This window comes from Erythrolamprus reginae, chromosome 7 (genome assembly GCF_031021105.1).
Source record: "Erythrolamprus reginae isolate rEryReg1 chromosome 7, rEryReg1.hap1, whole genome shotgun sequence".
NCBI lineage: Eukaryota > Metazoa > Chordata > Lepidosauria > Squamata > Dipsadidae > Erythrolamprus > Erythrolamprus reginae.
In genome coordinates, this window is record NC_091956.1 from 13,522,548 (window position 1) to 13,549,868 (window position 27,321).

General features: G+C 41.5%; 1 protein-coding gene across 1 annotated transcript in view; it reads left to right on the top strand.

Annotated features, from left to right (window-relative positions):
- Positions 1-10,875, top strand: part of KCTD8 (potassium channel tetramerization domain containing 8) — a 37,054-nt gene extending 26,179 nt beyond the window's left edge. Inside the window, exon 2 of the mRNA XM_070756551.1 lies at positions 10,415-10,875. Coding sequence (XP_070612652.1) covers positions 10,415-10,875 — 461 coding nt within the window. The remainder of the gene's footprint in view (positions 1-10,414) is intronic.
- The last annotated feature ends 16,446 nt before the right edge of the window (positions 10,876-27,321 follow it).

The following is a 27,321-nucleotide window of genomic DNA, read 5'->3' on the forward strand; positions in this document are numbered from 1 at the left end:
CAGGTTCTTAAGTAGAAAAGTTTGTAAGTAGAAGCAATTTTTCCTATAGGAATCAATGTAAAAGCAAATAATGCGTGCAAACCTCTTAGGAAAGAAATAAAAGCTCGGAATTTGGGTGGGAGGAGGAGGAGGAAGAAGAGGAGGACAGTCATTGCCGAAGGAAGAAGGTGAGGTGAGGGGAATCAAAAAAATCCAAAACTTTAAGGCTTAAAAAAAAAAGAGGGACTCTGAGGCGACAAGGAGGAGCACGCGCCTCCCATACACCCAGTGCGAGGCTGTGTCCCATACACTGCACCAGAGAGAGAAACCCAGGTGGGTGATGTTAGTCATGATTTGCCTTCAGTAAAGGCATGCTGCTTTGAGTCCAATAAGTTATTGGTTTTTAGGGGCTGATTTATCCTCTTTTTGAGTAGAGAACTATATTTTAGGTTGTAGAAGATAAGGGTCAACAGGATGGTTGACAAGTATGTAGAACGTCTTTTATATAAATATATATTCATATAGAGAGACTTATAAGGCAATGCATGATTATACATGTACATATAGGTTTTTTTAATGCATTTGTATGTTTGTTTGTCCTTTTTTCTTTTTATGTATATTAAAAAAAATAAAAAAAACATTTTGGAAACAGCAAAAGAAATTTAAAAGGAAAAAAGAAGCAGTAGTATATTATATATAATATATATTGCCTTTATATTGCCTTGTGTCTCCTTACCAGAAGAGATAAAACGATAACATGCTTCAACGCCTTTACTGGCTAAAGGGTTGTGCTTTATCTCTCACAACTGTTGCTGGAATACAATTATTGTAGACTTTGATTTGAGAATTTAGTGTGGGGATTCTATAACCCATCTATCAAATTTCCCAGGGAGACAAATGACTTAGGAGCTGTCAAATCTAACTGTCTCTGCTGCTTACTGTTATCTTTTAGCTCAAGGCTTCCTGTTTTGTGATGGATAGACTTAAAATTCTGAATGGTGGCAGATGATTAAATAAATAAACAGCCAGACGGTTTGCTATGTTTGTTGAGTTTTCCAAACAAAATATCCTCATGCAGAGAAATAACACAACTAGCAGATATTTAGGCTAAATATTGGGGACAGGAGATCTTATAAACAGAGAGAGAGACACACACACACAAAGAAGAACAAAACCCAGCCAAAATAAACCAGGAAACGAATCGGTTATTTATGATTTTCTTTCATTTAATTTGAATTTTTCTGCTTGGAAAAGTCTAAACATTTTCAAGTAGAGGCACAACCCCCCCACACCATTTGATAACCATTTGTCTGAAGTAGTGTGGGCTTTCCTACTTAAGCAGGGGGTTGGACTAGAAGACCTGCAAAGTCCCTTCCAACACAATTGTTATTGCGTATCACTATAATTAGAGGTGACTGCTCTGTTTAATTTGCTAACCATGGACAATATTGGCTGTTACTGCATTTCCAAAACCCCTCACCGAAATATGAATTAGCTTTTGAAGTTCAGTGCTTAATAATAGGAAAATTAAAAAGGGGGGAAATTAAAGTTGCCTATTGTTAACATAGTTATTAGACAGTTAAGAATGTGGGAGGTTTAATGAATAGCTGCGGGTTTCAGTGAATAATTTTTGCCATTAAGCCACTTGCTATTAAGCTGCTGACTAATAACTTAACTCTGTTTAATGCACTGTAAACAAAAAAGAAGGATGCTTTGTTTTACTGTACAGGAAGGACTTGATGTTGGGTTTTTACATAAATCTCGAATTTTGCCATGTAGGCGTCCCATGACGACTTTTCGGGGTCGAAGTAGTCGGGAGCCCGGCCGATCTGGAGGTTGTTCATTCTTGACACGTGGATTCGTCGTTCTCTCGTTGCCAGTGTAATGAAGCAGACCACACAGATATCTTGAAGACGGTTCCGTTTATTCAGCTCTCTTGCAAGTGACTTCAGCAAGGAACGCGTCTGAGCTGTCAGTGTCAAAACAGCTCTATTTATACTTTAAAGGCTCGCGCCTAAAAGAAACGGCCGTGCGTCTTAACCAATCAGACGCGACCTTCATTTATTCACATTTTAAATTGACAGAGACAGTATTTTTACAGAATTTCTTTTTACAGACTTAACAAATAGTAAGCTAGCAGGCTCAAAATTCTCAATTTGGATAACTTAGAATTGCGTTGTTTGTAGTCAGCATTGCACACAAAATTACACATGGTAATGCTTTACCTGTAAATGACTTTTTCTGTTTTAATCGTGATAATACACCCGCACACCATTGCTTTAAACTCAAATGTAAACTCAAATGTTCTAAACATGACTGTAAAGAGCTTCTTACATAGCTTCTGCTCCAGTAATCTCACACGACTAACCAGAGCATACGAAACCTTCACCAGATCAATCTTTGAATACAGCACATCTGTCTGGAACCCACATTGCATTTTGGACATAAACGCTCTAGAAAATGTTCAGAGATATTTTATTCCATTCCTCCACTTGCAACAGAATACCCTATGCAACAAGACTTACAATCCTAGGTTTAGAAAGCTTAGAACTATGTCGCCTTAAACACGACCTACGCATAGTCCATAAAATCATCTGCTACAACGTCCTTCCTGTCAACGACTACTTCACCTTCAACCACAACAACACACGAACACACAACAGATACAAACTTAATGTAAACCGCTACAAACTCGACTGCAGGAAATATGACTTTAGTAACCGAGTAGTTAATGCATGGAACTCACTACCAGACTCTGTACTATCATCACATAAACCCCAAACCTTTACCCTTAGACTATCCATTGTTGACCTCTCCCGATTCCTAAGAGGTCAGTGAGGGGTGTGCATAAGTGCACCAGTGCCTACCGTCCCCTGTCCTAATGTTTCTCTCTTACTAGTATCATATATCATAACAATCATTAAGTATTGTACCCCATGATTCTTGACAAATCTATATTTTCTTTTATGTGCACTGAGAGCATATGCACCAAGACAAATTCCTTGTGTGTCCAATGACACTTGAATTCTATTCTATGTATATATACGTTTTATTTATTATTTATTTATTGGATTTGTATGCCGCCCCTCTCCGCAGACTTGAGGCGGCTAACAACAGTGACAAAAAACAGCATGTAACAATCCAATACTAAACAACTAAAAAAACCCCCCTTATTATAAAACCAAACATACATACAAACATACCATGCGTAAATTGTAAGGCCTAGGGGGAAAGAATATCTCAGTTCCCCTATGCCTAACGGCAGAGGTGGGTTATAAGAAGCTTACGAAAGGCAAGGAGGGTGGGGGCAATTCTAATCTCTGGGGGGAGTTGGTTCCAAAGGGCCGGGGCCGCCACAGAGAAGGCTCTTCCCCTGGGTCCCGCCAAACGACATTGTTTAGTTGACGGGACCGGGAGAAGGCCCACTCTGTGGGACCTAACTGGTCGCTGGGATTCGTGCAGCAGAAGGCGGTCCCTGAGATAATCTGGTCCAATGCCATGAAGGGCTTTATAGGTCGTAACCAACACTTTGAATTGTGACCGGAAACTGATCGGCAACATTGCTATATGTTTGTATACTACCAAAACATACTTGACAAAATATAAACAAACAAACAAACAAACGAATAAATAAATAAATAAGATTTCTGTAACAGAATTGTCAAATTCTGGAATGCTCTTCATAAAACCTCTATCCAGTTTCCAACTGGTTTTAAAACGTTCTTGAGGAAGTTATAAGATCTCAGCTCCAGAGAATCCTAGATGGATAATCTACATAAGAGCTGTCAAACTCAAGGCCCATGGGCCAGAGCTGATCTGCAAGGTGCATACGCACCAAAGATAAATTCCTTGTGTGTCCAATCACAATGTCTTGGCCCATAAAGAATTCTATTCTACGGGCGTTATTTTTTAATCTGTATTTCTTTTTGTTTTTGAGTCAGTTTGACTGGGCAGAAATATACGAATGCTGTATGTAATAAATGCAAGCTGTGAGGTTTTATATTTTAATGTCTTTTCAAGGAACAAAATATTCCGTAGTGGGCCATCTGTTTAGTCTCTTGCTGACTTACACTGTTCGTAGGGAAACTGGTTTCCTGCCATGTTATTAAGCATGTATAATCAATGTTGTTTTCAATAGATTACAACCCCCCCCCCCCGAAAAAATCAAATCTATCTGGAACTCATTTCTTTCTCCCAAGAGTAATTCATCTCTTTTGCTTCGGAATCATAAAGGAATATCTACGTCAGTCCGCTGAATGTTTGCATGTCAGATGTTTTCTACAATCAAGATGCCTTTTTCTGTTCACCCATTCTTCTAAAAATACTCCGCTATCGTAGGAACAGATGGTTAGGTAGATCAATTAAATCGGGGAATTTATTGAAGCTGGTGAAAGTGAATGGAAAATTATTAGTGATGGGTGAACCCAATAGTGTTCGGGTTCGGCAAGTTCGGATGAACTTTACGCAAAATTCAGCCGAACCCGAACCAAACCTGAACTTGAACCCGAACGGGGAATCCTTCCCATGAAGAGATTCCGGGGGCGGAGCTTTGACATCACCGGCAGGTTGCTAAGGATGCCAAGGTGAACACTTCCTGGATTCCATGGAATCCAGGAAGTGATCACCTTGGGGTCCTTAGCAACCTGCCGGTGACGTCAAAGCTCCGCCCCTGGAATGTCTTCACGGGAGGGATTCCCCAGCTCCTTCAAAAGGAGGACTTCATGTAAAAATAAACATTGTTATTTTTACGAAAAAGGACACCACAGCAGCACTGCAAGCAAAGGGCGGTCCTTTTATGTAAAAATAAACATGTTTATATTTACGTGAAAGGTCCGCCCTTTGCTGCAGCGCCACTGCGGTGTCCTTTTTCGTAAAAATAACAATGTTTATTTTTACATGAAGACCTCCTTTTGAAGGAGCTGGGGAATCCCTCCCACAAAGAGATTCTGGGGGCGGAGCTTTGACATCACCGGCAGCTTGCTAAGGATGCCAAGGTGATCACTTCCTGGATTCCATGGAATCCAGGAAGTGATCACCTTGGCGTCCTTAGCAACCTGCCGGTGACGTCAAAGCTCCGAACACCGAACACGACCCCGAACTTTGCCCGAAGTTTTAAAAAATTTCGGGTTCGTGTTCAGGATACTGAACGCCGCAAAATTCGGTACGGACCCAAATTGTGCGAGTTTGGTTCGCCCATCACTAAAAATGATCAAGGAGAGATTCAACTTGGAAACGAGGAGGAATTTTCTGATAGTGAGAACCCTTAACTGATGGAACAGAAGTTGCCTTCAGAAGTTATGGGAGCTTCATCACTGGAGGCTTTCAAGAAGAGACTGGACTGACATTTGTCTGAAATGGTTTAAGGTCTCCTGCTTGGGCAGGGAGGTGGGGTTGGACTAGATGACCTACAACAGCGATGGTGAACCTTTTTTTGGTTCGCGTGACAAAAGGGTGTGTGTGAGTATTTATTTATTTATTTATTCATTCATTCATTTATTTATTTATTTATTTATTTATTTATTAGATTTGTATGCCGCCCCTCTCCGCAGACTCGAGGCGGCTCACAGCATACAATGAAACAATTCATAACAAATCTAATAAATTTAAAAAACTTTTAAAAACCCCATTATTAAAACAGACATACCCACAAACATACCATACATAAATTGTATAGGCCCGGGGGGGTGTGTGCCTCAAATCCCCCATGCCTGATGGCAGAGATGGGTTTTAAGGAGTTTACGAAAGGCAGTTCTAATCTCCGGAGGGAGCTGGTTCTAGAAAGTCAGGGCTGCCATAGAGAAGGCTCTTCCCCTGGGACCCGCCAGACGACATTGTTTAGTTGACAGGACCCGGAGAAGGCCAACTCTGTGAGTATGCTAGCAGGCACACACTTTCCCACACCCATTCCCTCCCCCAACGTATGCATTGCCCCTGCACATGTTTACAATTTCCCCCCGATCCCCATGCATGTGCACAAGGCCTCACTGAAGCCTGGGACAGTGAAAAACTGGCCAAAAGGGCAAACTGGAAGTTTGGGGAAAAAACCGACTTCCAGTTTGTTCATTGTGCTGTTTTTCACCCTCTGGAGGCTTCCTGGAGCCCCGGAGTGTGAAAAAAAGCACAACGGGGAAACCGGAAGTCCATTTCCCCAAACTTCCGGTTTGCCCATTGGGCTGTTTTTTACCCTCCAGAAATTTCCTGGAGCACCGAAGTGTGAAAAATAGCACAACGGGGAAACCAGAAGTCCATTTTTCCAAACTTCCGGTTTGCCCATTGGCTGTTTTTCACCGTCCCGAGGCTTCCTAGAGCCCCTGAGTGTGAAAAACAGCACAACGGGGAAACCAGAAGTCCATTTTTCCAAACTTCTGGTTTGCCAATTGGGCTATTTTTCACTGTCCGGAGACTTCCTGGAGCCCTAGAGTGTGAAAAACAGCACAACGGGAAAACCGGAAGTCCATTTTTCCAAACTTCTGGTTTGCCCACTGGGCTGTTTTTTGCACTACAGAGGTTTCAGGGACGCTTCTGCGAGTTGAAGTCCAGGTATCTTCAAGTGGCCAAGGTTGGGAAACACTGCTCTACTGAACTGGTAGCAACTCACTACTAGTCCTCGGTGCTCTCTAAGCTTGCTTCTATTCTTGCAGACATTTCATTAGTAAGCTAGGTAACATCATCAGTGCTAATGAGTGTGGTGTGCTGTCAGTTTACATTTTCCATTAACCTTGGAGTTACTGTATTTTTTGGAGTATAAGACACACCTTTCTCCTCTCTAAAAGAGGCTGATAATTTGGGTGTGTTTTATGTTCTGAATGTAGCTTTTTTTTGTTCAGCCCTAACTAGCTGCTAATGATCTTATCAGCTCTTACCATGAAGACTCTTTCATTGTTTCTCTCTGGAAACAATGTTTTCCAAGCCCTAAGACTTTCCAGGGGTTTTTCCATTGCTCTAACTTGCTCTGAATAAGTTTCTTTCCAGCCTAACTGGTGCTAACAACATTCCCAGCTCTTACCTGCTTGCATACTCTTTCATTGTTACTCTCTGTGAAGAATGTTTTCCAAGCCCTAAGTCTTTGCGGGTTTTTTTTCCCATTGCTCTACTTGCTCCGAATGTTTCTTTTCAAGTGCTAATTGTTCTGGTACAAATCAACTTTTCCCAGTCAGATAACTCAGCACAAGGAGATATCACAGATCATTTTATTATAGGCATTCTCACAATAACTCACAGTTATTGTAAGTCAGAGCCAATAGGAATACACAAATGTGGTCACATGTAAAATTACATTCCCCAGAGTGCAATTTCACTACATTTCCCCTAATGCAATATCTTAAAGAGACATGCCTAAATACAGTCCAACTTTCTCTGTCTCTGGGGACAGCACACTAATGATGTTCCCAGCTCTTAGTGACTTGCAAGCTCTTTCATTGTTACTGTCTCCGAATAAGGTTTTTTTAAAAGCCCTAACCAGGGGATAAAATAATGTGCTGGCTAAGGATGCTAGCCAGATGAATACCTGATAAGCAGATTCTTTTCCCTGCTTTGCTCCCCATAAAGTAAGGTGTGTCTTATACTCCAAAAAAATATGGTAATCTATGCTGATCTGGGCGCTGATTCGATAATGTCATCGTGATGTTACCAGCAGGGTGCTACTAGTTTGGCAAAACCGGTCCAAACCAAGAAGAATCCACCTCTGCTACTGATGTTGTTTTTTTGTGTGTGTGTCTGCTGATGGCTGATTTGTCGGAGTGCCAAATCCGGGCCTGAGAACTGGACTCTTAAATGATATTTAGTAGGCTGTTTCTCACTTTATTAGAGTTTAAAGCAACTGCATTGACTTTTGCTGATGAAAGCAACAGCTTTTGCGGAAGCTAATAAAATATAATCTTCCTGCACTGGATCACAATACAAACATCGGTTAAAGTGAAAGCTTTGATTAACTGCCTGTGTGCGACAGGGCCACAAATTCTTTCGCATCTAATGAAATGACCCCTTGAAATGGTTATGCGCAGGCAAATCTTTATTATAACGTCGGAGAGGAGAAAGTAGAGTCATTGTTTATACCGAGACTTTTTAATGGCATCTCCAGAAAATGGTAGAGAATATTAAGATGTTTTTTGTTAGATTAACCCGCAGCTCTGGCATTTCACTGTTTATACACATTCATAGATTGGAAGGATTGATACTCCTTGTAGTGAACTGGGCATGGCTAGTCTGATGAGAAGAAGGACCAGGGGAGACATGATAGCAGTCTTCCAATATCTGAGGGGATGTCACAAAGAAGAAGGAGTCAGCCTATTCTCCAAAGCCCCTGAGGGTAGAACAAGAAGCAATGGGTGGAAACTAAACAAAGAGAGAAGCAACTTAGAACTGAGGAGAAATTTCCTGACAGTGAGAACAATTAACCAGTGGAGCACCCTGGAGGTTGTGAATGCTCCAACACTGGAAGCTTTTAACAAGATGTTGGATAACCATCTGTCTGAAGTAGTGTAGGGTTTCCTGCCTAAGCAGGGGGTTGGACTAGAACAGTGTTTTTCAACCAGTGTGCCATGAGACATGGTCAGGTGTGCCGCAAAGCTCAAGAAGAGAGAAAGAGAAAGAGAGAGAAAGAAAGCAAGAGAGAAAGAGAAAGAAAGCAAGAGAGAAAGAGGGAGAAAGAAAGCAAGAGAGAAAGAGAAAGAGAGAGAAAGAAAGCAAGAGAGAAAGAGGGAGAGAGAGAGAAAGCAAGCAAGAGAGAGAGAAAGCAAGCAAGAGAGAGAGAGAGAGAAAGGGGCAGGGAAGGAAGGAGAGATAGAAAGAGAGCAAAAAAGAGAGGAAGGAAGTAAGGAAGAGAGAAAGAAAGAGGGATGGAGAGAGAGAGGAAGGAAGAGAGAGAAAGAGGGAGAGTACTAGGGTGAAAGGGAGGAAGAGAGAGAGAGAGAGAGTTTTTTTGTCCAAACTTTTTTTAGCCCCCCCCACCCCCCTCCGCTCAATGTGTCCCATGATTTTGTATATGTAAAAAATGTGCCGCAGCTCAAAAAAGGTTGAAAATCACTGGACTAGAAGACCTCCAAGGTCCCTTCCAACTCTGTTGTTGTTGTTATTGTTATTGTTGTTGTTGTTAGAGAACTGGCCATTTGCATCCTTTTAGAGGGTCATTGGAGCATTTGGAATTTTATCTGTGCCCTCAGAGTCTATGTAGTCCTGTAGTGTTTCTATGTTTCTGTGAGATAGAAAAAATGGTACAGACAATAAAAACTAGTATATAAAGGTGAAAGATATTTAATGTATTAATTAACCATAGTATCTATTATTTAATAGCAATAACGTATTATTAAGGAGATAGAACTATAATACACCAAAAATAAGAAGGTAATTATGCCAAACGATATGAAAAACTGCACAACATACAGAAAGATATAAGTAAGAACAAGAGAGCTCAGACAGAATGAGGATTTCCTCTCTTGTTTTTAATCATGTTATTTTTTTATTTTTTATTTTGTACGTTTTGTTTGTTTGTTTTTGTTCACTTTGAATTTATACACACATTAATTTCATTTAATTTAATTATTTATTCGACTTCTGTGCCGTCCAATCCTGGCAGCTCACAACAATAGAAAACAATACAATGATACAATAATAAAAAAGAAATCAAACAACAATAATTAAAACCCCAAACCGTAACAAACCCCAATTATAACCCCTCCCCAAAAACAATCTAACAAGCATCCATACCAACAAACATATTCAGGCACGTCAGGTGTTAAAATTCACGCTCCCCAGGCCTGTCAGCAAAGCTAGGTTTTAACAGCTTTTCGAAAAGCCAATAAAGTGGGAGCAGGGTGAACATCGGGAGGGAGCTGGTTCCATAGAGCCGGGGCGGCAACAGAAAAGTCCCTTCCCCGCGGTCCCGCCAACCTAAATTGTTTAGTCGACAGGACCTGGAGGAGGCTGATTCTGTGTGATCTAAAATGCCTCTGGGAGGTATGTGGCAGGAGACGGTCCCATAAATAAGGTATTTCTTCCCATTTCCCTTTGAGGAGCCGGGGCGGCAACAGAAAAGGCCCTTCCCCACAGTCCCACCAACTTACATTGTTTAGTCGACAGGACCTGGAGGAGGCTGATTCTGTGTGATCTAATAGGCCTCTGGGAGGTATGTGGCAGGAGACGGTCTCATAAATAAGGTATTTCTTCCCATTTCCCTTTGAGGAGCTGGGGCGGCTACAGAAAAGGCCCTTCCCCACGGTCCCGCCAACCTACATTGTTTAGACAGGACCTGGAGGAGGCTGATTCTGTGCGATCTAATAGGCCTCTGGGAGGTATGTGGCAGGATACAATGTTTATGATGGATTGTAATTAATAAACAGTTGATATAATTTTAAAATAAACAAACAAATAAATAAAAAGAAAATGTTTGCAGATTGGTGGTTGTCCCCTTAACAATGTGACCCCTTTCGTTTATTAGGGCCGCCCCAGAGAACGGTGTCCCCCAAGCAAGAACACGAAGATCGGAAACACGAAAAGGTGACGGACAAGGGCAGCGAAAGTGGAACGTCCTGCAATGAATTGTCCACCTCCAGCTGCGAGAGCCATTCCGAAGCCAGCACGCCTCAAGAAAACGCCACTCCTGCCCAGCAGCCCGCGAGCCACGAGTCCAATACGCTGACGTTGGATCGCCCGTCGAAGAAAGCTCTGGTCCAGAAAATGCCTCCCCCGGACAAACGCCGCAACAGCGAACTTTTCCAGACTCTGATGAGCAAGTCCAGAGAAACAAACCTTTCCAAGAAAAAGGTCTCGGAGAAGGTGAGCGTGGAAGAAGAGATGAAGAAATGCATCCAGGATTTTAAAAGTATTCACATCCCCGACGATTTCCCAGAAAGGAAACGCCCTTGGCAATCTGAACTGTTGGAAAAATACGGGCTATAGTTTGTTTGTTTGTTCCCCAATATTGAATCTCATGTCCCTGGTGATTTAAGTGTCTATTCCATTGGCGGTTACTTGTTGGTCTACTCCTCGGGGTTCTGCGGATTTCTTTCTTCTTTCTGTGAACTGGATGTTGGATAGAACATGGGTTGACTGTTTTCCTTTCTTCTTCTTCCTCTTCTTCCTCTTCTTCTTCTTCTTCTTCTTCTACTTCTTCTTCTTCTTCTTCTTCTTCTACTACTACTACTTCTTCTTCTTCTTCTTCTTCTACTACTACTACTACTTCTTCTTCTTCTTCTTCTTCTTCTTCTTCTTCTTCTTCTTCTTCTTCTTCTACTTCTTCTTCTTCTACTTCTTCTTCTTCTTCTACTTCTTCTTCTTCTTCTTCTACTTCTTCTTCTTCTTCTTCTTCTTCTTCTTCTTCTTCTTCTTCTTCTTCTTCTTCTTCTTCTTCTTCTTTTAAAGGATACAATTAATGAAGATAAAACCTAGATCCTTTTATAATAGTTAACAAGTGCATGGTCAAGACATTTTGGAGCTTAAGCAATGGTGGGCTACTAAATTGCGCTCGCCGCCCCGGCTCGTAAGTGCTTGCAGGGCCAGCACGATTTTGCTTTTGCACATGTGGAGGTAGCAAAATCGTACATGGAACCACAGGTGTGCCCATGTTTCGGCATGCATGGAAGCAAAAAAAACCACCTCGCCGAAACACGGTCACACCTGCGGCTCCGTGCACGATTTTGCTACCTCCACAGGTGCAGAAGCAAAATCGCGCTTTCCCGCAAGCACTTATGAGCCGCGACGGCGAGCAGAAATTTGCGTTCTGGATAGTAGCCCATCCTTGGGCTTAAGCCTTCTCGTCCATGGAATAAACGTATCATCCGGTCGCTCACCATGTAAGATACATAATAGCAGTGATATAAAGTTCCGCAGCACAAAAATGGTAGCGGGTTGCAACCGCTACGGTAAAGAATGGCGCACCGGTAGCAATTCCTGCACTGCGCGTGCAGCATGTTATCTTGCATGGGCGCCCCCGCATGTTTTTGCTTCTGCGCATATGTAGGGAGCAAAATTTTGGGAGGGGATGTGCATGAGATTTCATTGATTTTTTTGCTTCTGCGCATGCACAGAAGCAAAAAACCCCTGTCGAAATCTCTCTCACGTGCATCCCCATGTGAGATTTTACTTTTGGCGCATGCACAGAAGCGAAAACACGCTGGGATGTGTGCACGTGCACGCAAGATAACTGAAGCTACATATGCACGCAGCGCACGGTAGCAACAGTAATAGGAATCCGCCCCTGCAAAAAAGGATGGGTCTAAGGCAGAGGTGGAGAACGATGGTCCTTTTATAACTTGTGGACTTCAACTCCCAGAATTCCCAAGCCAGCTGGAATTCTGGGAGTTAAATTCCACAAGAAGGGTCCATTGTTCCCCACCTCTGCCTTAGAACCTGAGTCTTGCATATTAAAATGGCAGCCTTGGGATTCTGGGAGTTGAAGTCCACAAGTCATAAAGGGTCCATTGTTCCCCAACTCTGCCTTAGAACCTGAGTCTTGCATATTAAAATGGCGGCCTTGGGATTCTGGGAGTGGAAGTCCACAAGAAGGGTCCATTGTTCCCCACCTCTGCCTTAGAACCTGAGTCTTGCATATTAAAATGGCGGCCTTGGGATTCTGGGAGTTGAAGTCCACAAGTGACAAAGGGGCCATAGTTCCCCACCTCTGCCTTAGAACCTTTCCTAATAAAATGGCGGCCTCAGGAATTCTGGGAGTTGAAGTTCCACAAGTCATAAAGGGACCACGGGGTTCTCCGATGTGGGATAGAATTTGGCACAAACAATACATGTTTAAAAGTTAGCACAATGAAGGAGTACAATAGGGACACAAGTAGCTCACACGAAGGAACAAAAGGTTGCATACTACTGGGATAAATATTTTGTTCTGTTGCCAAGATTATAATTGTAAAATGCCTTTTAGAATTGAACCTTATGAGGATTTGTGTGTGGCTGTGTGTTTTTTATTTGTAAGGATGATGTAAATATGCCTTATATTGTTAAATGATCCACACCAACCTTCACCTAATTAATGTTTGCCAGGTTTACTTCTGTGAAATGCAAAAAAAAATAATTATCTGTGGATTGTGAAACTGGTTTGATGATCTCAAAATCTTCTGTTTTCATGTTAATCAGCGATGTTGGAAAAGTAAAAATAAACATGCTCTTAATGCATTTGTTTAAAGGGGCCTACTTTAAACCTTCCTGATTGATTGATTGATTGACTGATTGCTGTTTGAACCTCCAAATACATTTTAAGATTTTACTCATCCTCCTGATTCATCTATTTTGCAACCTTATTGTAAATAACAGGCTATAGACAAAATGAACCATGCTTAAGTTATGAATTTTGAGTTTTCATTAAAATGTTCAAGATAAATCCAACAAATTAGGGGGGAAAAAGATCAGACAACATGCAGGATAGTTGTGTTAAAATCTCACCATGAGTGCACAATTCTTATCCGCCCAAGAAAATAGCATTTCTGAGAACTGAAAGTAAATTGTGTGTAAGGTAGTAAATTATCCCTAATAAGATACAGCCATCGACATACATATCCCAACATATGAATAATAAATAATACACTAGGGTGAAACAAAACAAACTAGAAAAAAAGGTTTATTATAAATTGCAGAGACACGTGAAATACTGCTGTCTATTGACAGCAATATTTTTATTGTTGTATGTTTAAAAAAACATACAGTTTGTTTTTTAAATTCGACTGTTTCATGCCTTTGTCACGCTGTTTTATCATCAATAATTTAATTCAGCAGATCACACATGGAAGAATTCATTGGTGACAAGAGTGTGGAAATATTGTCAAGTGTTGAGGTTTTGTAGCATTTCTTATTTTGTGAGTTCAATCTGTATGTTTGGAAGCACACTTTTGCAGTGGTACCTCTACCTAAGAACGCCTCTACTTACGAACTTTTTTGCCTCTTCTCAAGAACCATTTTCCACTTACAAACCTGAACCTCTGAAACTGTAACCAGAAAAGGCTGGGAGAAGCCTCTGTGGGGCCTCTCTAGGAATCTCCTGGGAGGAAACAGGGCTGAAAAAGGCTGGGAGAAGCCTCTGTGGGGCCTCTCTAGGAATCTCCTGGGGGAAAACAGGGCCAGAAAAGGTGGGGAGAAGCCTCCGTGGGGCCTCTCTAGGAATCTCCTGGGAGGAAACAGGGCTGAAAAAGGTTGGGAGAAGCCTCCGTGGGGCCTCTCTAGGAATCTCCTGGGAGGAAACAGAGCTGAAAAAGGCTGCGAGAAGCCTCTGTGGGGCCTCTCTAGGAATCTCCTGGGAGGAAACAGGGCCTCCACTCTCCCTGTGGTTTCCCCAATCGGACACATTATTTGCTTTCACATTGATTCCTATGGGGAAAAAAATGTTTCTTCAAACTTTTCTACTTAAGAACCTGGTCATGGAATGAATTAAGTTCGTATCCCCATCTAAGTCAAACAAATCAGAACTGTGTCATGTTTATATCACACCACATTAAAGGTGTTGGAACAAGATTGAGTCATAACCAACATAATTGAAACCCAAGGATTTCAATGAATAAATTCTAACTGTGATTTACATACCAATCCAAATCTTCTCCCTTTCTCTACTGCTTTCATTTTTCTTATTCCTCCACCGGTAATCCTTGACTGTACAACCATTCAAAGTTACAACAGCACTGGAAGGAAAGGTTACTGCAAAATCCTCATTTCCTCCCAATCAGCTAGGACTTAGGAGGCAGAGTATAGATGGGGCGGTGGACGTGGTATTTACCGATTCTCCAAGCTACTCAAAATTTCTGCTACCAGTTCTCTAGAACTGGTACAAATATATATATATATATATATATATATATATATATATATATATATATATATATGTCACATGTTTTTGCTGAATTTGAAAATTAAAGGAGACTAGGATAGATCTATTTCGGCCTTATTTTGGCCTCATCAGCTAGCCATGCCCACTGGGACTTGAACCTGCAACCTTTGCCTTTTAAGGTAAAGAATTATCCTCTAGGCTACAGTATCCAATCCCTTCAGCTCTGCACCAGGGAAGGGTTACATATTTTTGTGTCGAATCACCCTGGTGTATTGAAGGAACATCACAGCTCCTTATTTGCCTCTCGGCCCAACCCAGGGCCATTTCCAAGGCAGTTAATTTTTTATTGATAGCTGACAATTCTATCTGTATGTGTCACATGTTTTTTTGCTAAATTTGAAAGTTAAGGGAAACTAGGATAGATCTATTTCGGCCTTATTTTGGCCTCATCAGCTAGCCATACCCACTGGGACTTGAACCTGCAACCTTTGCCTTGTAAGGCAGAGAATTATCCTCTAGGCTACAGTATCCAATCCTTTCAGCATATACATATGCAATCAAGGGTCGCCCAGAAAGCAATGTACCAGATTTTTTTTTCTCCACCTACAGTAATGGTACAAATGCAAAACTTGAGATATACACTATTTAAATTGTGTGTTTGTAAATTTTGCATTTTTTCAGACAGATATCGTAGCTGCAGCCATGTTTTGAAATGGCATCTAAGTGATGTATGTTACGAGCAGTGTGTTGTCATTGAATTTCTCACTGCGGAAGAAGAAACTGTTGGGAACATTCACAAATGTTTGCGTGACAGTTTATGGAGAATCTGCAGTCGACAGAAGTACGGTTAGCCATGGAAGACATTTTGAGGATGACGAAGAGATGATTCGCACAGTGCAGAAATGGCTTCGTGACCAGAACGAGGAGTGGTACCAACAGGGCATACATGTCCTTGTGTCTTGCTGGAGGAAGGCCATAGAACGGGACAGAGATTACGTGGAAAAATAGGGAGTGTAGAAGAAACATCATTCTTTCTTGTGTGTAAGTTTCATTGTGTTCAATAAATAATTGTTGAAGGAAAAAAATGGGGTGCATTACTTTCTGGGTGACCCTCGTAGTTTTCTTATGTATGATGTACATTGAAGATGTCATTTAATTTCATTGCACTAGGTGCAAAGGCAATTAATAAACTAAACTGCAGTCAGAATAGTAGTGGGTTGCTACTGGAACAGGGGAGGAGTTTTTGGCTTCCAGAGATCCTCAGGGGTGTGGGAAGGGTGTTTTTACCCTTCCAGCTCCAGGGAAGCCTGAGGAAGAAATGTGAGACATGAGACGTGATGGAGACAACAAATAGAAATGTAGTTTGGGGCTTCCATTAATTCCCTACAATTTTTTCCCCCTCCTGGTTCAATTTCCTGCCTGCCACCAATCCAGAGGATTCTGTCTTGTTTTATTTCCCGGTTATTGGCTTCCTCCCAATGGAGGCTTGCCAAGTTCTCCCGGACGATTTTAGCGCCAAAGCTGATCTTAATCCTTTCTTGGCTGATTTACAGTAGCTATTAATAAAAGCTGCCCAGATTGACTTTCCTTGCTTATATAAAGGATTGTACGCCTCTCTCCAGTGGAGAAATGAGCGGTAACACTATTTGCAAAAGATGTGGTATGCTGCAAATGCCCGAGAGTTGTTTCTAAAAAGAAATGACACAAGCAGAGAAGGCCTGTTGTCAAGCCGCAGCCAGTAATGGGCAGCCATATTTTTTACTGCCATGCTATGGGTGTGGCTTGTTTTGTGGGTGTGGTTTGATGGTCATGTGACTAGGTAGGAGTGGCTTGCCGGCCATGTGACTCGGTGGGACTGGCTTGAACGATCATCATCGTTCAAGTGAACTGTTAAGTCCTCGACTTACAACCTCACAAGTGTTGCTCTCTGGGGTGACAATTTCCCTCACGTTTCTTGCGCTCTCCTTCCTGAGTCACCCCCCTCCCCGCTTCAGGCTGGGTAGATAGGTGAACGGGTGCCAATCAGCTGTTGAGAAAAGATGGGGGAGGAAATGGGCCCCCTGCAACTCCTGTCAGTGCTGGTCTCCCTGCCACTTTCCGAGGAGGAGGAGGAGGATGGGATGGTCAGCTGGAGCTGGGCACACAGCTTGATTTATCTCAGGGACCGCCTTCTGCTGCACGAATCCCAGCGACCAGTTAGGTCTCACAGAGTGGGTCTTCTCCAGGTCCCGTCAACTAAACAATGTCGCTTGGCGGGACCCAGGGGAAGAGCCTTCTCTGTGGCGGCCCCGGCCCTCTGGAACCAACTCCCCCCAGAGATTAGAATTGCGCCTGCCCTCCTTGCCTTTCGTAAGCTACTTAAAACCCACCTCTGCCGCCAGGCATGGGGGAATTGAGATACTCTTTCCCCCTAGGCCTTTACAATTTTAAGCATTATATGTTTGTTTGTATGTTTGGTTTTTATAATAATGGGTTTTTAATTGTTTTTAGTATTGGATTATTATTGTATGCTGTCTTATTACTGCTGTTAGCCGCCCCGAGTCCTCGGAGAGGGGCGGCATATAAATCCAATAAATAAATAAATAAAATAAAATAAGTTTATGTTGTGAGCCGCTCCGAGTCCTCGGAGAGGGGCGGCATACAAATCCAAGAAATAAATCAATAAATTTCCACTGGCGGAACTGTGTTCCACCCCGTCCTGCCTGCTGTCCACCCCTGGCCACAGTCATCGTGTGGACTCAGAGGCTTTGGCCTGCCACAGTAGTTTAGCTTTGGGGGCTTTTGGGAGTCAGAGGAAAGTTGGTAGACACAACAAATTCCTTTCTTCGGGCCATGGTCACCTTTTGTTCTGCATCAACTGAAGAAAAGAGGAAGTTGGTGGAATCCCTGCCCCGGATTGGGTCTCGTGATGGACTCATGGAGCTGGGGTGTAAGATGAACCTTAACCTGGGTAGGAACTGGGGAATATGTCAGTACCAGAATTGTATGTTAGCGCCCCAAATAGCATCTGAGAAATAAATCAGATTCCAGTCCAGTTCTGCCACTCAAAGTACGATTTATTAACAGAGCCCTGTTAGACACGCCAGCTTCACTCCGGTACTGACGTATTCCCTCTCACTCACTGTCCCTCCCAAAAACCCCTAAAGCTGATGGCTTCGGCCTGACATGATGGCTTCGGCCTGACATGATGGTTTCGGCCTGACATGATGGCTTCGGCCTGACACCTGCTGTCTTCGGCACTACCAATGTGCCCTCGAAGGTCATCGTCAGAGATGTGCAGCAAGCAAAATATACCACTTCACAGGACTTTGCAGCCCTCTCTAAGCAGTTTGCAAAGTCAGCCTCTGGCCCCCAACAATCTGGGGGCACGCAAGAGTGAGATTTCTGTGATTTTTGCTGATATTTTTGCTTCTGCGCATGCACAGAAGCAAAACATCAGCGAAAGTCAGTGAAATCTCGCTTGCGCAAGCGTCTTCATGTGATATTTCACTTGCTGCACAAGCGCAGAAACAAAACCTCATGCGGGGTCGTGTGTGCACACATCAGGACCACGTAGCTGCGCATGAATCTCCAAAATCGCTACCCAAATGTAGCACCTTACCATTCCTTTAAAAAAAAATTTTTTTTTTTTAAAATTTTCTTTATTTTATTTTTAAAAATATTTTTAATCGAAATATTCACATTAAAAATAAAACATATAAACATTTAGGACAAACAATTTTACACACACACAAAAAGAAAAAAGAGGTAAACAAATCAATTCAATCCAATCAATTGCACCTTACCATTCCAATAGCAGGCCATTGGATTTGTTATATACAATTTATGTATGGTATGTTTGTATGCATGATCGGTTTTATAACAAGGTTTTTTAGCTGTTTTAGTATTGGATTTTTACATTCTGTTTTTGTCACTGTTGTTAGCCGCCCCGAGTCCACGGAGACGGGCGGCATACAAATCCAATAAATAATAATAATAATAAATAATAATAATCACTTGTCCCAAGGTCACGAAAGGGGAGGGGGGAGATTTTTGAAAGAAAATAGTACCAGGGAAAACAAAAGGAGTTGTGTCAAGATCCTGTCAGAGTCTGAATCTGAAACAGCTGACAGAGAGCGGGAGAGCGACTCTGTTGGCTATGGAGGAAACTGGGGAAGGGCGAAGGCTGGCTGGGCAGAGCAGGGGGAAGAGGTAGAACAAGGGAGAGGGGGTTCAGATGAAGGCCAAGGCCCACCACCTCCTCATCCTAGGGCACTCAGGGAAGGACACAAAAGAGAGCAACATGGGTTGTGTGGCTTAGGAGGAAGGAAAGGGCCCTGATTCCCCTTACAAGGCACACCTGGGGATGGAGTTTAACGGAGAGGCAGTTGGGAGGGGCATTTGTTAGGAACAAATGCTGAATTCATCTGGTGTTGAGAGTGTGGCCTGCATTTCTGGCATCCCTCCTGACTGTTTAACTTATTGCCGTGCTACTGTGTGCTTATCTTGTCTTGCTGGAATTATTCTTCCCATCTGGGACTCATTATCTCACCCTGCTGGAGTGATTGATTGCAGCCATTCTCCTTACAGCATTTCTGCAAACCTGAGTATCTGCAGGTTTGTGAGAAAGCATTTCTCCAGGGCGGAGAGTGAAAGGGACGTTGGGGGCAAAGTTGATGCCAATAAAGGGACTCATACAACCATGACCCGGATGGCTGAGAATCTCAACAGACAAGCATCAATAGCCCTTAGACTTATACACTTTGCAGCCCTCTCTAAGCAGTTTACAGAGTCAGCCTCTGGATTTCCCTTTTACTGAACTCGGAAGGCAGGGGGGCCACCCAGGAAGGAGAGCGTGGGAAACACGAAGCAAATTGTCACCCCAGCGAGCAACACTGGTAAGGTTGTAAGTTGAGGACTTAACAGTTCACTTCAACGATGGTCATTCAAGCCACTCCCACCAGATCACATGGCCTTTTTGGGTATAATTTTTTTAATAATTTTTTTTATAATTTTCTCCACCTTAAGGTAAAACATATATAAATAACAAAACACAATACCAATATCCAGCCAGATGCATATGCCAAATTTCCATATCATTATCATTACAGTCTTGTGGAGAGTTATCAACTGGGAGTCCTGTGACCTTGCTTCGATTCTCGGCGTCTCTGATCTTGGCTTGTGGCCTAGAAGTCTGGAAGACTTGGGGGAGGCGTGGGTTTTATTATCTCCAGCATTGTTTTTGCCAGCAAGAATCCTGTTTTATTGCCTGGCCTTCGTGAAACCTCTGTGAAGTTTCATAGTGTTCCTGTCTGTAAGAACAGTTTTTGTTACCTGTGTTTGCTTTGAATTATATAAACTGCCTTTGCTTTTTACCAGTGTGTCTGGCTTCTCTTTTCAGTTGGTGTTGGCTTCTGGGGGGACCCAGACAGAACAGATAGATAGATAGATAGATAGATAGATAGATAGATAAATGAAAAAGAAAAAAAATCCCCATCACTCCAACATTTAGCTGATTCCCTAATGAAAATAGTTTAACTTTCTTAGATTTGTGTTACATTAGCAACTAGTGCTGCCACCATTTCTTTTCTTTTTTCTTCATCTGGGTGTCTATTCCCTATTTTTTCAATCTGTTACCATTTTTTTTTTTGCTGCCGTTTGCTGGAAGAAAATCAGCTTCCTTTAAAATGACCTAATTAAAGAGCCACTTGATAGCATCTTTTTAGCAAATGCTTTGCTTTCGGGCAATCGGCAGATAATGTCCCTCTCTTACTGATGAGCAATTAGGAAACTCTCTTTGTCGGGACTCCTTGGGGAAAAAACAACAACCCAACCCTGTTGCTCCAAAAGCTGTCGGTCAAACGACAGCTACGTGTTGACTCTAAAAGGCAACAAGAGTTGGGTTGCATGATCATTATTTGTCTCCCTAGGATAAAGTAAGCCTAAATGTTGTGTTGCGTGGCCCCCGTGGGGGCTTTTCTGAATAATCATCCCAAAAAAACAAAACACATTCTCCGTAGCACTCAATTTTGATAATGACCCACTTTTCAATGCACACATTAGAGCAGTGGTGTCCAATGTGGGGCCCACCACCCACAGAGCAGCAAATGCTCATCTGTCTGGAACCCATACCACATCTGAGACATCAACACCCTTGAAAATGTCCAAAGATATTTCACCAGAAGAGCCCTTCACTCCTCCACTCGAAACAGAATATCCTACAAAAATAGACTAACAATCCTGGGCCTAGAAAGCCTAGAACTACGGCGCCTAAAACACGATTTGAGTATTGCCCACAAGATCATATGCTGCAACGTCCTACCGGTCAATGACTACTTCAGCTTCAACCGCAACAACGCAAGAACACGCAACAGATTCAAACTTAATACAAACCGCTCCAAACTTGACTGTAAAAAATATGATTTCAACAATCAAGTTATCGAAGCGTGGAACTCATTACCGGACTCAATAGTGTCAACCCCTAACCCCCAACATTTCTCCCTTAGAATCTCCACGATTGACCTCTCCAGGTTCCTAAGAGGCCAGTAAGGGGCGTACATAAGTGCACTGGTGTGCCTTTCGTCCCCTGTCCAATTGTCTTTCCTTTCTCTCACTTATCATATACTGTATATTTTCTTTCTTTCATATATCCTCTCCTCTAAGTTCACTTTACCCTTATATATATTACTACATGTCTATTTTTCTTCCTATGTATTTGTGTATTGGACAAATGAATAAATAAATAAAATAAATAAATAAATTGGATTTTTAATGGGGGGGGGTCAATCGGAACCTTGTTTAATGGCCTTTTTTATTATTATAGAATAGAATAGATAGAATAGAATAGAATGGAATGGAATAGAATGGAATGGAATGGAATGGAATAGAATAGAATAGAATAGAATAGAATAGAATAGAATAGAATAGAATAGAATTCTTTATTGGCCGAGTGTGATTGGACACACAAAGAATTTGTCTTTGGTGCAGATGCTCTCATAAAAGAAAATATAGATTTTCTTACATAAAAGAAAATACAGATTTGTCAAGAATCATGAGGTACAACACTTAATGATTGCCATAGGGGTCAAATAAGCAATGAAGAAACAATCAATATGAATAAAAATCTTAGGATACAAGCAACAAGTTACAGTCATACAGTCCTAAGTGCGAGGAAAAGGATGATAGGAATGATGAGAGAAAACTAGTAGAAATAGAAGTGCAGACTTAGTAAATAGTTTGACAGTGTTGAGGGAATTATTTGTTTAGTAGGGTGATGGTGTTTGGGAAAAAACTGTTCTTGTGTCTAGTTATCTTGGTGTGCGGTGTTCTGTAGTGACGTTTTCAGGATAGGAGTTGAAACAATTTGTGTCCAGAATGCAACATAAATATTTTCACAGCCCTCTTTTTGACTCGTGCAGTCTACAGGTCCTCAGTGGAAGGCAGGTTGGCAGCCATTGTTTTTTCGGCAGTTCTGATTCTCCTCTGAAGTCTGTGTCCGTCTTGTTGGGTTGCAGAACCAAACCAGACAGTTATGGAGGTGCAGATGACAGACTAAATGATTCCTCTGTAGAACTGGATCAGCAGCTCCTTGGGCAGTTTGAGCTTCCTGAGTTGGCGCAGAAAGAACATTCTTTGTGGTGCTTTTTTTGATGATGTTTTTGATGTTAGGCGACCATTTTAGATATTATTATTATTATTATTATTACTATTATTATTATTATTATTATTACTATTATTATTATTACTATTATTATTATTAAATTTTATTCACATATAAAACAACAGTACAACTTAGAAAGAGCAATAAACTATTATTATTATTATTATTATTATTATTATTATTATTATTATTTATTAGATTTGTATGCCGCCCCTCTCCGAAGACTCGGAGCGGCTCACAACAACAGTGAACAATATATAACAAATCCAATAATTTAAAAACTCTTGTCTAAAAAACCCTTATCATTAAAATAACCATACAACCCAATCATACCATACGTAAATCTTATTAGCAAGGGGGCACATCAGTTACCTCATGCCTGGTGACAGAGGTGGGTTTTCAGAGACTTACAAAAGGCGAGGAGAGTGGTAGCAGTTCTAATCTCCGGGGGGAACTGATTCCAGAGGGTTGGGGCCACCACAGAGAAGGCTCTTCCCCTGGATCCCGCCAGACGACATTGTTTAGTTGATGGGACCCAGAGAAGGCCCACTCTGTGGGACCTAATTAATATTATTTCAAAATTAAACCGCCCTCTCTCAACAGAGGGATACAACATCATCTGTTTTCAGTCTGCAACACAGATCATTTCCAGTAGTTCCAAGACTCCACACAGCCATTGCCACTATTCAGGTGACAAAAAAATTAAACCTCCAAGCAGCCTCGACGACTCTCTAAAAAGGATGGGAATGACCAGCTGTCTGCAAGGCGTATCAATCCTTCTATTTCCCATCATCCAGTTAGAACGGAAGAAGCTTCTTCGATGAGAAGCAAAAGGTCTTCAAGGAAAAACCAAGAAAGTCTTGGAAAAGGACCTTTGGGAATTCCAGACCCAATGTTCTCTCCACAAAATCCTCCCGGTTGCCTTGGCCAAATCCATCACTCTTTTTTTAAAAAAAAATTAAATATATTTTTATTAGTTAAAAGCAAAGTAAACAAGCCTTGTATTTACAAATGTGCATATGAATCAAAGAAAACATGGCTACAATAAACAAAGAAAGAGAAGAAAGAAAAAGGAAAGAAAAGAAAAAGTACAAAAACATACCAAAATTCACTTGGTTAAAAATAGAAGAGAAAGTTTCCTTTCTCTCTTGGCTATCAAGTTCTTATATGTATCTTCTTTTTTCTTTTTCAAAGAATATTTCATGCGGTTATTCATATCGTTTAGCATTGTTACATTCTCATTTTTTGGTGTATTATAGATCTATCACTTTCATAATATATTATTGCTCTTCAGTAAAATATGCTATAATTAATTAACACATTTACTATCTTTCACCTTGGTATATTAAATGTTTTTATCTGTACCCATTTTCCTGTTCCTATGTATTTAAAAACCAAGAAAGTCTTGGAAAAGGACCTTTGGGAATTCCAGGCCCAATGTTCTTTCCACAAAATCCTCCTGGTTGCATTGGCCAAATCCATCACTCTTGACCTACCTGTATGCTAGGATTATGGTTAATGCTTAAGATTTAAAAGTGGATGCCAGCCATCACCTGGGTTTTGTGAAAATGATGAATGTATTTTCTCCCCGATCCCCAAAACGGAGAGAGGCCCTGGTAAAATGGTTGGGCATGAAAGGACTGTCTCATTAATCTTTGCCCCTGGTTGGATAATGGCTCTCATTAATTCTTGTTCGTTGGTAAGGTGCACACGTCTGAGATTATTAAAAGCAACATTGATATAGAAACACAGAAACATAGAAGACTGACGGCAGAAAAAGACCTCATGATCCATCTAGTCCGCCCTTATACTATTTTCTGTAGTTTATCTTAGGATGGATATATGTTTATCCCAGTCATGTTTAAATCCAGTTACTGTGGATTTATCTACCACGTCTGCTGGACGTTTGTTCCAAGGATCTACTACTCTTTCAGTAAAATAATATTTTCTCATGTTGCTTTTGATCTTTCCCCCAACGAACACATTTTTGGCTTTCTTAATTGAGCTTCTGACATGTACGCTGTTGGATCTTGCTCCAACCAATTAATTATTGTTGTATTATTCTCTTTCTGGGACTCTGGACAGCTGATAAGACTTGAACATCAGCATGGTGAAGACTTTGCTAGTCTTTACTCTCCTTTTGAAAAGACTTTAAAAAGACTGTGGCTTTTGTAAATATTAAATCCTTTATTATTTAATCCATTGGTGTTCATCTGATTTGTGTGGGGGAGGGGCTCGGTGCCGGAACAGAACAGGTGGGTTCCACTTACCTGTGCCACTGGTTCACATCGTGATGTTTCGTGCTCATGAAAATTCACTGCTGCGCATGCTGCTCAGTAGCGGGATTCGACCCAATACACAGCTGAGGAGCTGATCAGCTGTGCTTCAGGTGAAGAAATAAAGGTGAGTATTAGCCCGGGAGTGGGCAGGGGGGCTCTTTTTGAAGCATAGAAAGAAAAGTTAAAAAAAAGATTGCGGCGCCCGCAGACTGGCACCACGCGGACCGGATCCATTATGCCATTTTCATGTCACCAGCGGGTTGCTAATGGTGAGAACTGGGAGGCACCCACTCCCGACTCACATTTCTTTAAATAAATATTTATTTATTTATTTTTTTAAAAGTCATTTTTATTAATTTGTTTTTTAAAAAGCATAATCAAGAAAATATATACATTGACATTTTTGCAATATTTGCAATACACAAAAAAGGAAAATAGAAAAACATACATACACTTCTAAACCAACAAAAAACACCTGGACAATTACAAAATTATAAATAACATAGAAATATCATCAATTTCCTCTTGAGAGAAGGAGAGTTACAGTCTTGTTGCATATCAAATTATTTTCTGGTGAATAGAAATCATCGCCATTCACTGTTGTTCTTTTTGGTTATCAATGTCTTCTCTATTATTATTATTATTATTATTATTATTATTATTATTATTATTATTATTATTATTTTTAAACCGCCTTCCGTACCCTTTTTTATTAATTAATTTAGTTACATAAAGATTTGTTTTCACAAAAAATCGTTGTAATTGCATCATATTTCATCTTTCTGTTAATAAATACATATCTTAAAGCATCGTTATTTATTTATTTATTTATTTATTTATTCATTCATTCATTCATTCATTCATTCATTCATTCATTCATTCATTTATTGGATTTGTATGCCGCCCCTCTCCAGAGACTCGGGGCGGCTAACAGCAACAATAAAACAGTATACAATAGTAATTTGGTATTAGAAATGATTAAAAATCCATTAATATAAAAACCAAACCTACATACATACATACCATGCATAGAATTGTAAAGGCCTAGGGGGAAAGAGGATCTCAATTCCCCCATGCCTGGCGGCAGAGGTGGGTTTTAAGTTGTTTATGAAAGGCAAGGAGGGTGGGGGCAGTTCTAATCTCTGGGGGGAGTTGGTTCCAGAGCGGCGGGGCCGCCACAGAGAAGGCTCTTCCCCTGGGTCCCGCCAGGCGACATTGCTTAGTCGACGGGACCCGGAGAAGATCCACTCTGTGGGACCTAACTGGTCGCTGGGATTCGTGCAGCAGAAGGCGGTCCCTGAGGTAATCTGGTCCGGTGCCATGAAGGGCTTTATAGGTCATAACCAACACTTTGAATTGTGACCGGAAACTGATCGGCAACCAATGCAGACTGCGGAGTGTTGGTGTAACATGGGCATATTTGGGGAAGCCCATGATTGCTCTCGCAGCTGCATTCTGCACGATCTGAAGTTTCCGAACATTTTTCAAAGGTAGCCCCATGTAGAGAGCGTTACAGTAGTCGAGCATCGAGGTGATGAGGGCATGAGTGACCGTGAGCAGTGACTCCTGGTCCAAGTAGGGTCGCAACTGGTGCACAAGGCGAACCTGGGCGAACGTCCCCCTCGCCACAGCTGAAAGATGTTTCTCTAATGTGAGCTGTGGATCGAGGAGGATGCCCAAGTTATTATCGTAATTCAATTTGAATTTCTATTTCTCCTCTTAAACCCATCATAAAATATGTTCCATGTTTTATAATAATCGGAGTCTTCTTTGTTTTTTAATTTTAATGTTAAGTCATCTAGTTCTGCACAGTCAAGACTCACATTTCTAATGACTTGGTACGTCCTTTGCTGTCTGCATGCAAAATCTGCAGAAGAAGAATGTTCTTATTATTATAAGTGTGGCCTGGTGTTTCAAGTGATATGTCCCTTACTTGGGCGAGGGGGACCTCTGCAAATTGCATCAAAACAGGTGATCTGACATTCCCGATAAAAGGTTGAAGGTCGCATTCAAATGTGTCGGGAAAGACAGAGTGAAGCTTGCTCTTTGGAGAGTTGTTAAGGTTACCTCTCCCTCTTTGTCACAGAGATTTTCCATCTTGACGCTGTCAAAGAACGCACTCTATAAACGTCAACTCATTAACGGAGGAGACTTGTCAAAACCTGTCACCGTGCAAACATCGGGGGGAAAGGAAGGAGAGGATGTTAGCTATAAACAGGCCTGTGATGAGGAATGCTGAGAGTTGTAGATTAGTAGCCTTAATAACATCTGGAGAGGCCTGTTAGATTGATTTTTGTCTATCCGTACGCCAGTTGAATTTTACATCCGGGATCTGGATTGAGCAAATGGAATGGGAAAAAGAGAATCATGGATCAGGTCCCGGACCGGAATAATAATAATAATAATAATAATAATAATAATAATAATAATAATAATAATAATAATAGTAATAAGATTTGTATGCCGCCCCTCTCCAAAGACTCGGAATACAAGAAAGGCATCTTTCCAGTGGTAAAATCTACTTTACATACCTGCTCCACTTGCGCATATGCTGATTCACTCTCTGAGGAACTTATTTTCATATATGGTGGACATGTCCCCATATTAAGAAATTTGGCATGGCATGGGACCAGAATACCTCCGGGACCGCCTTCTGCCGCATG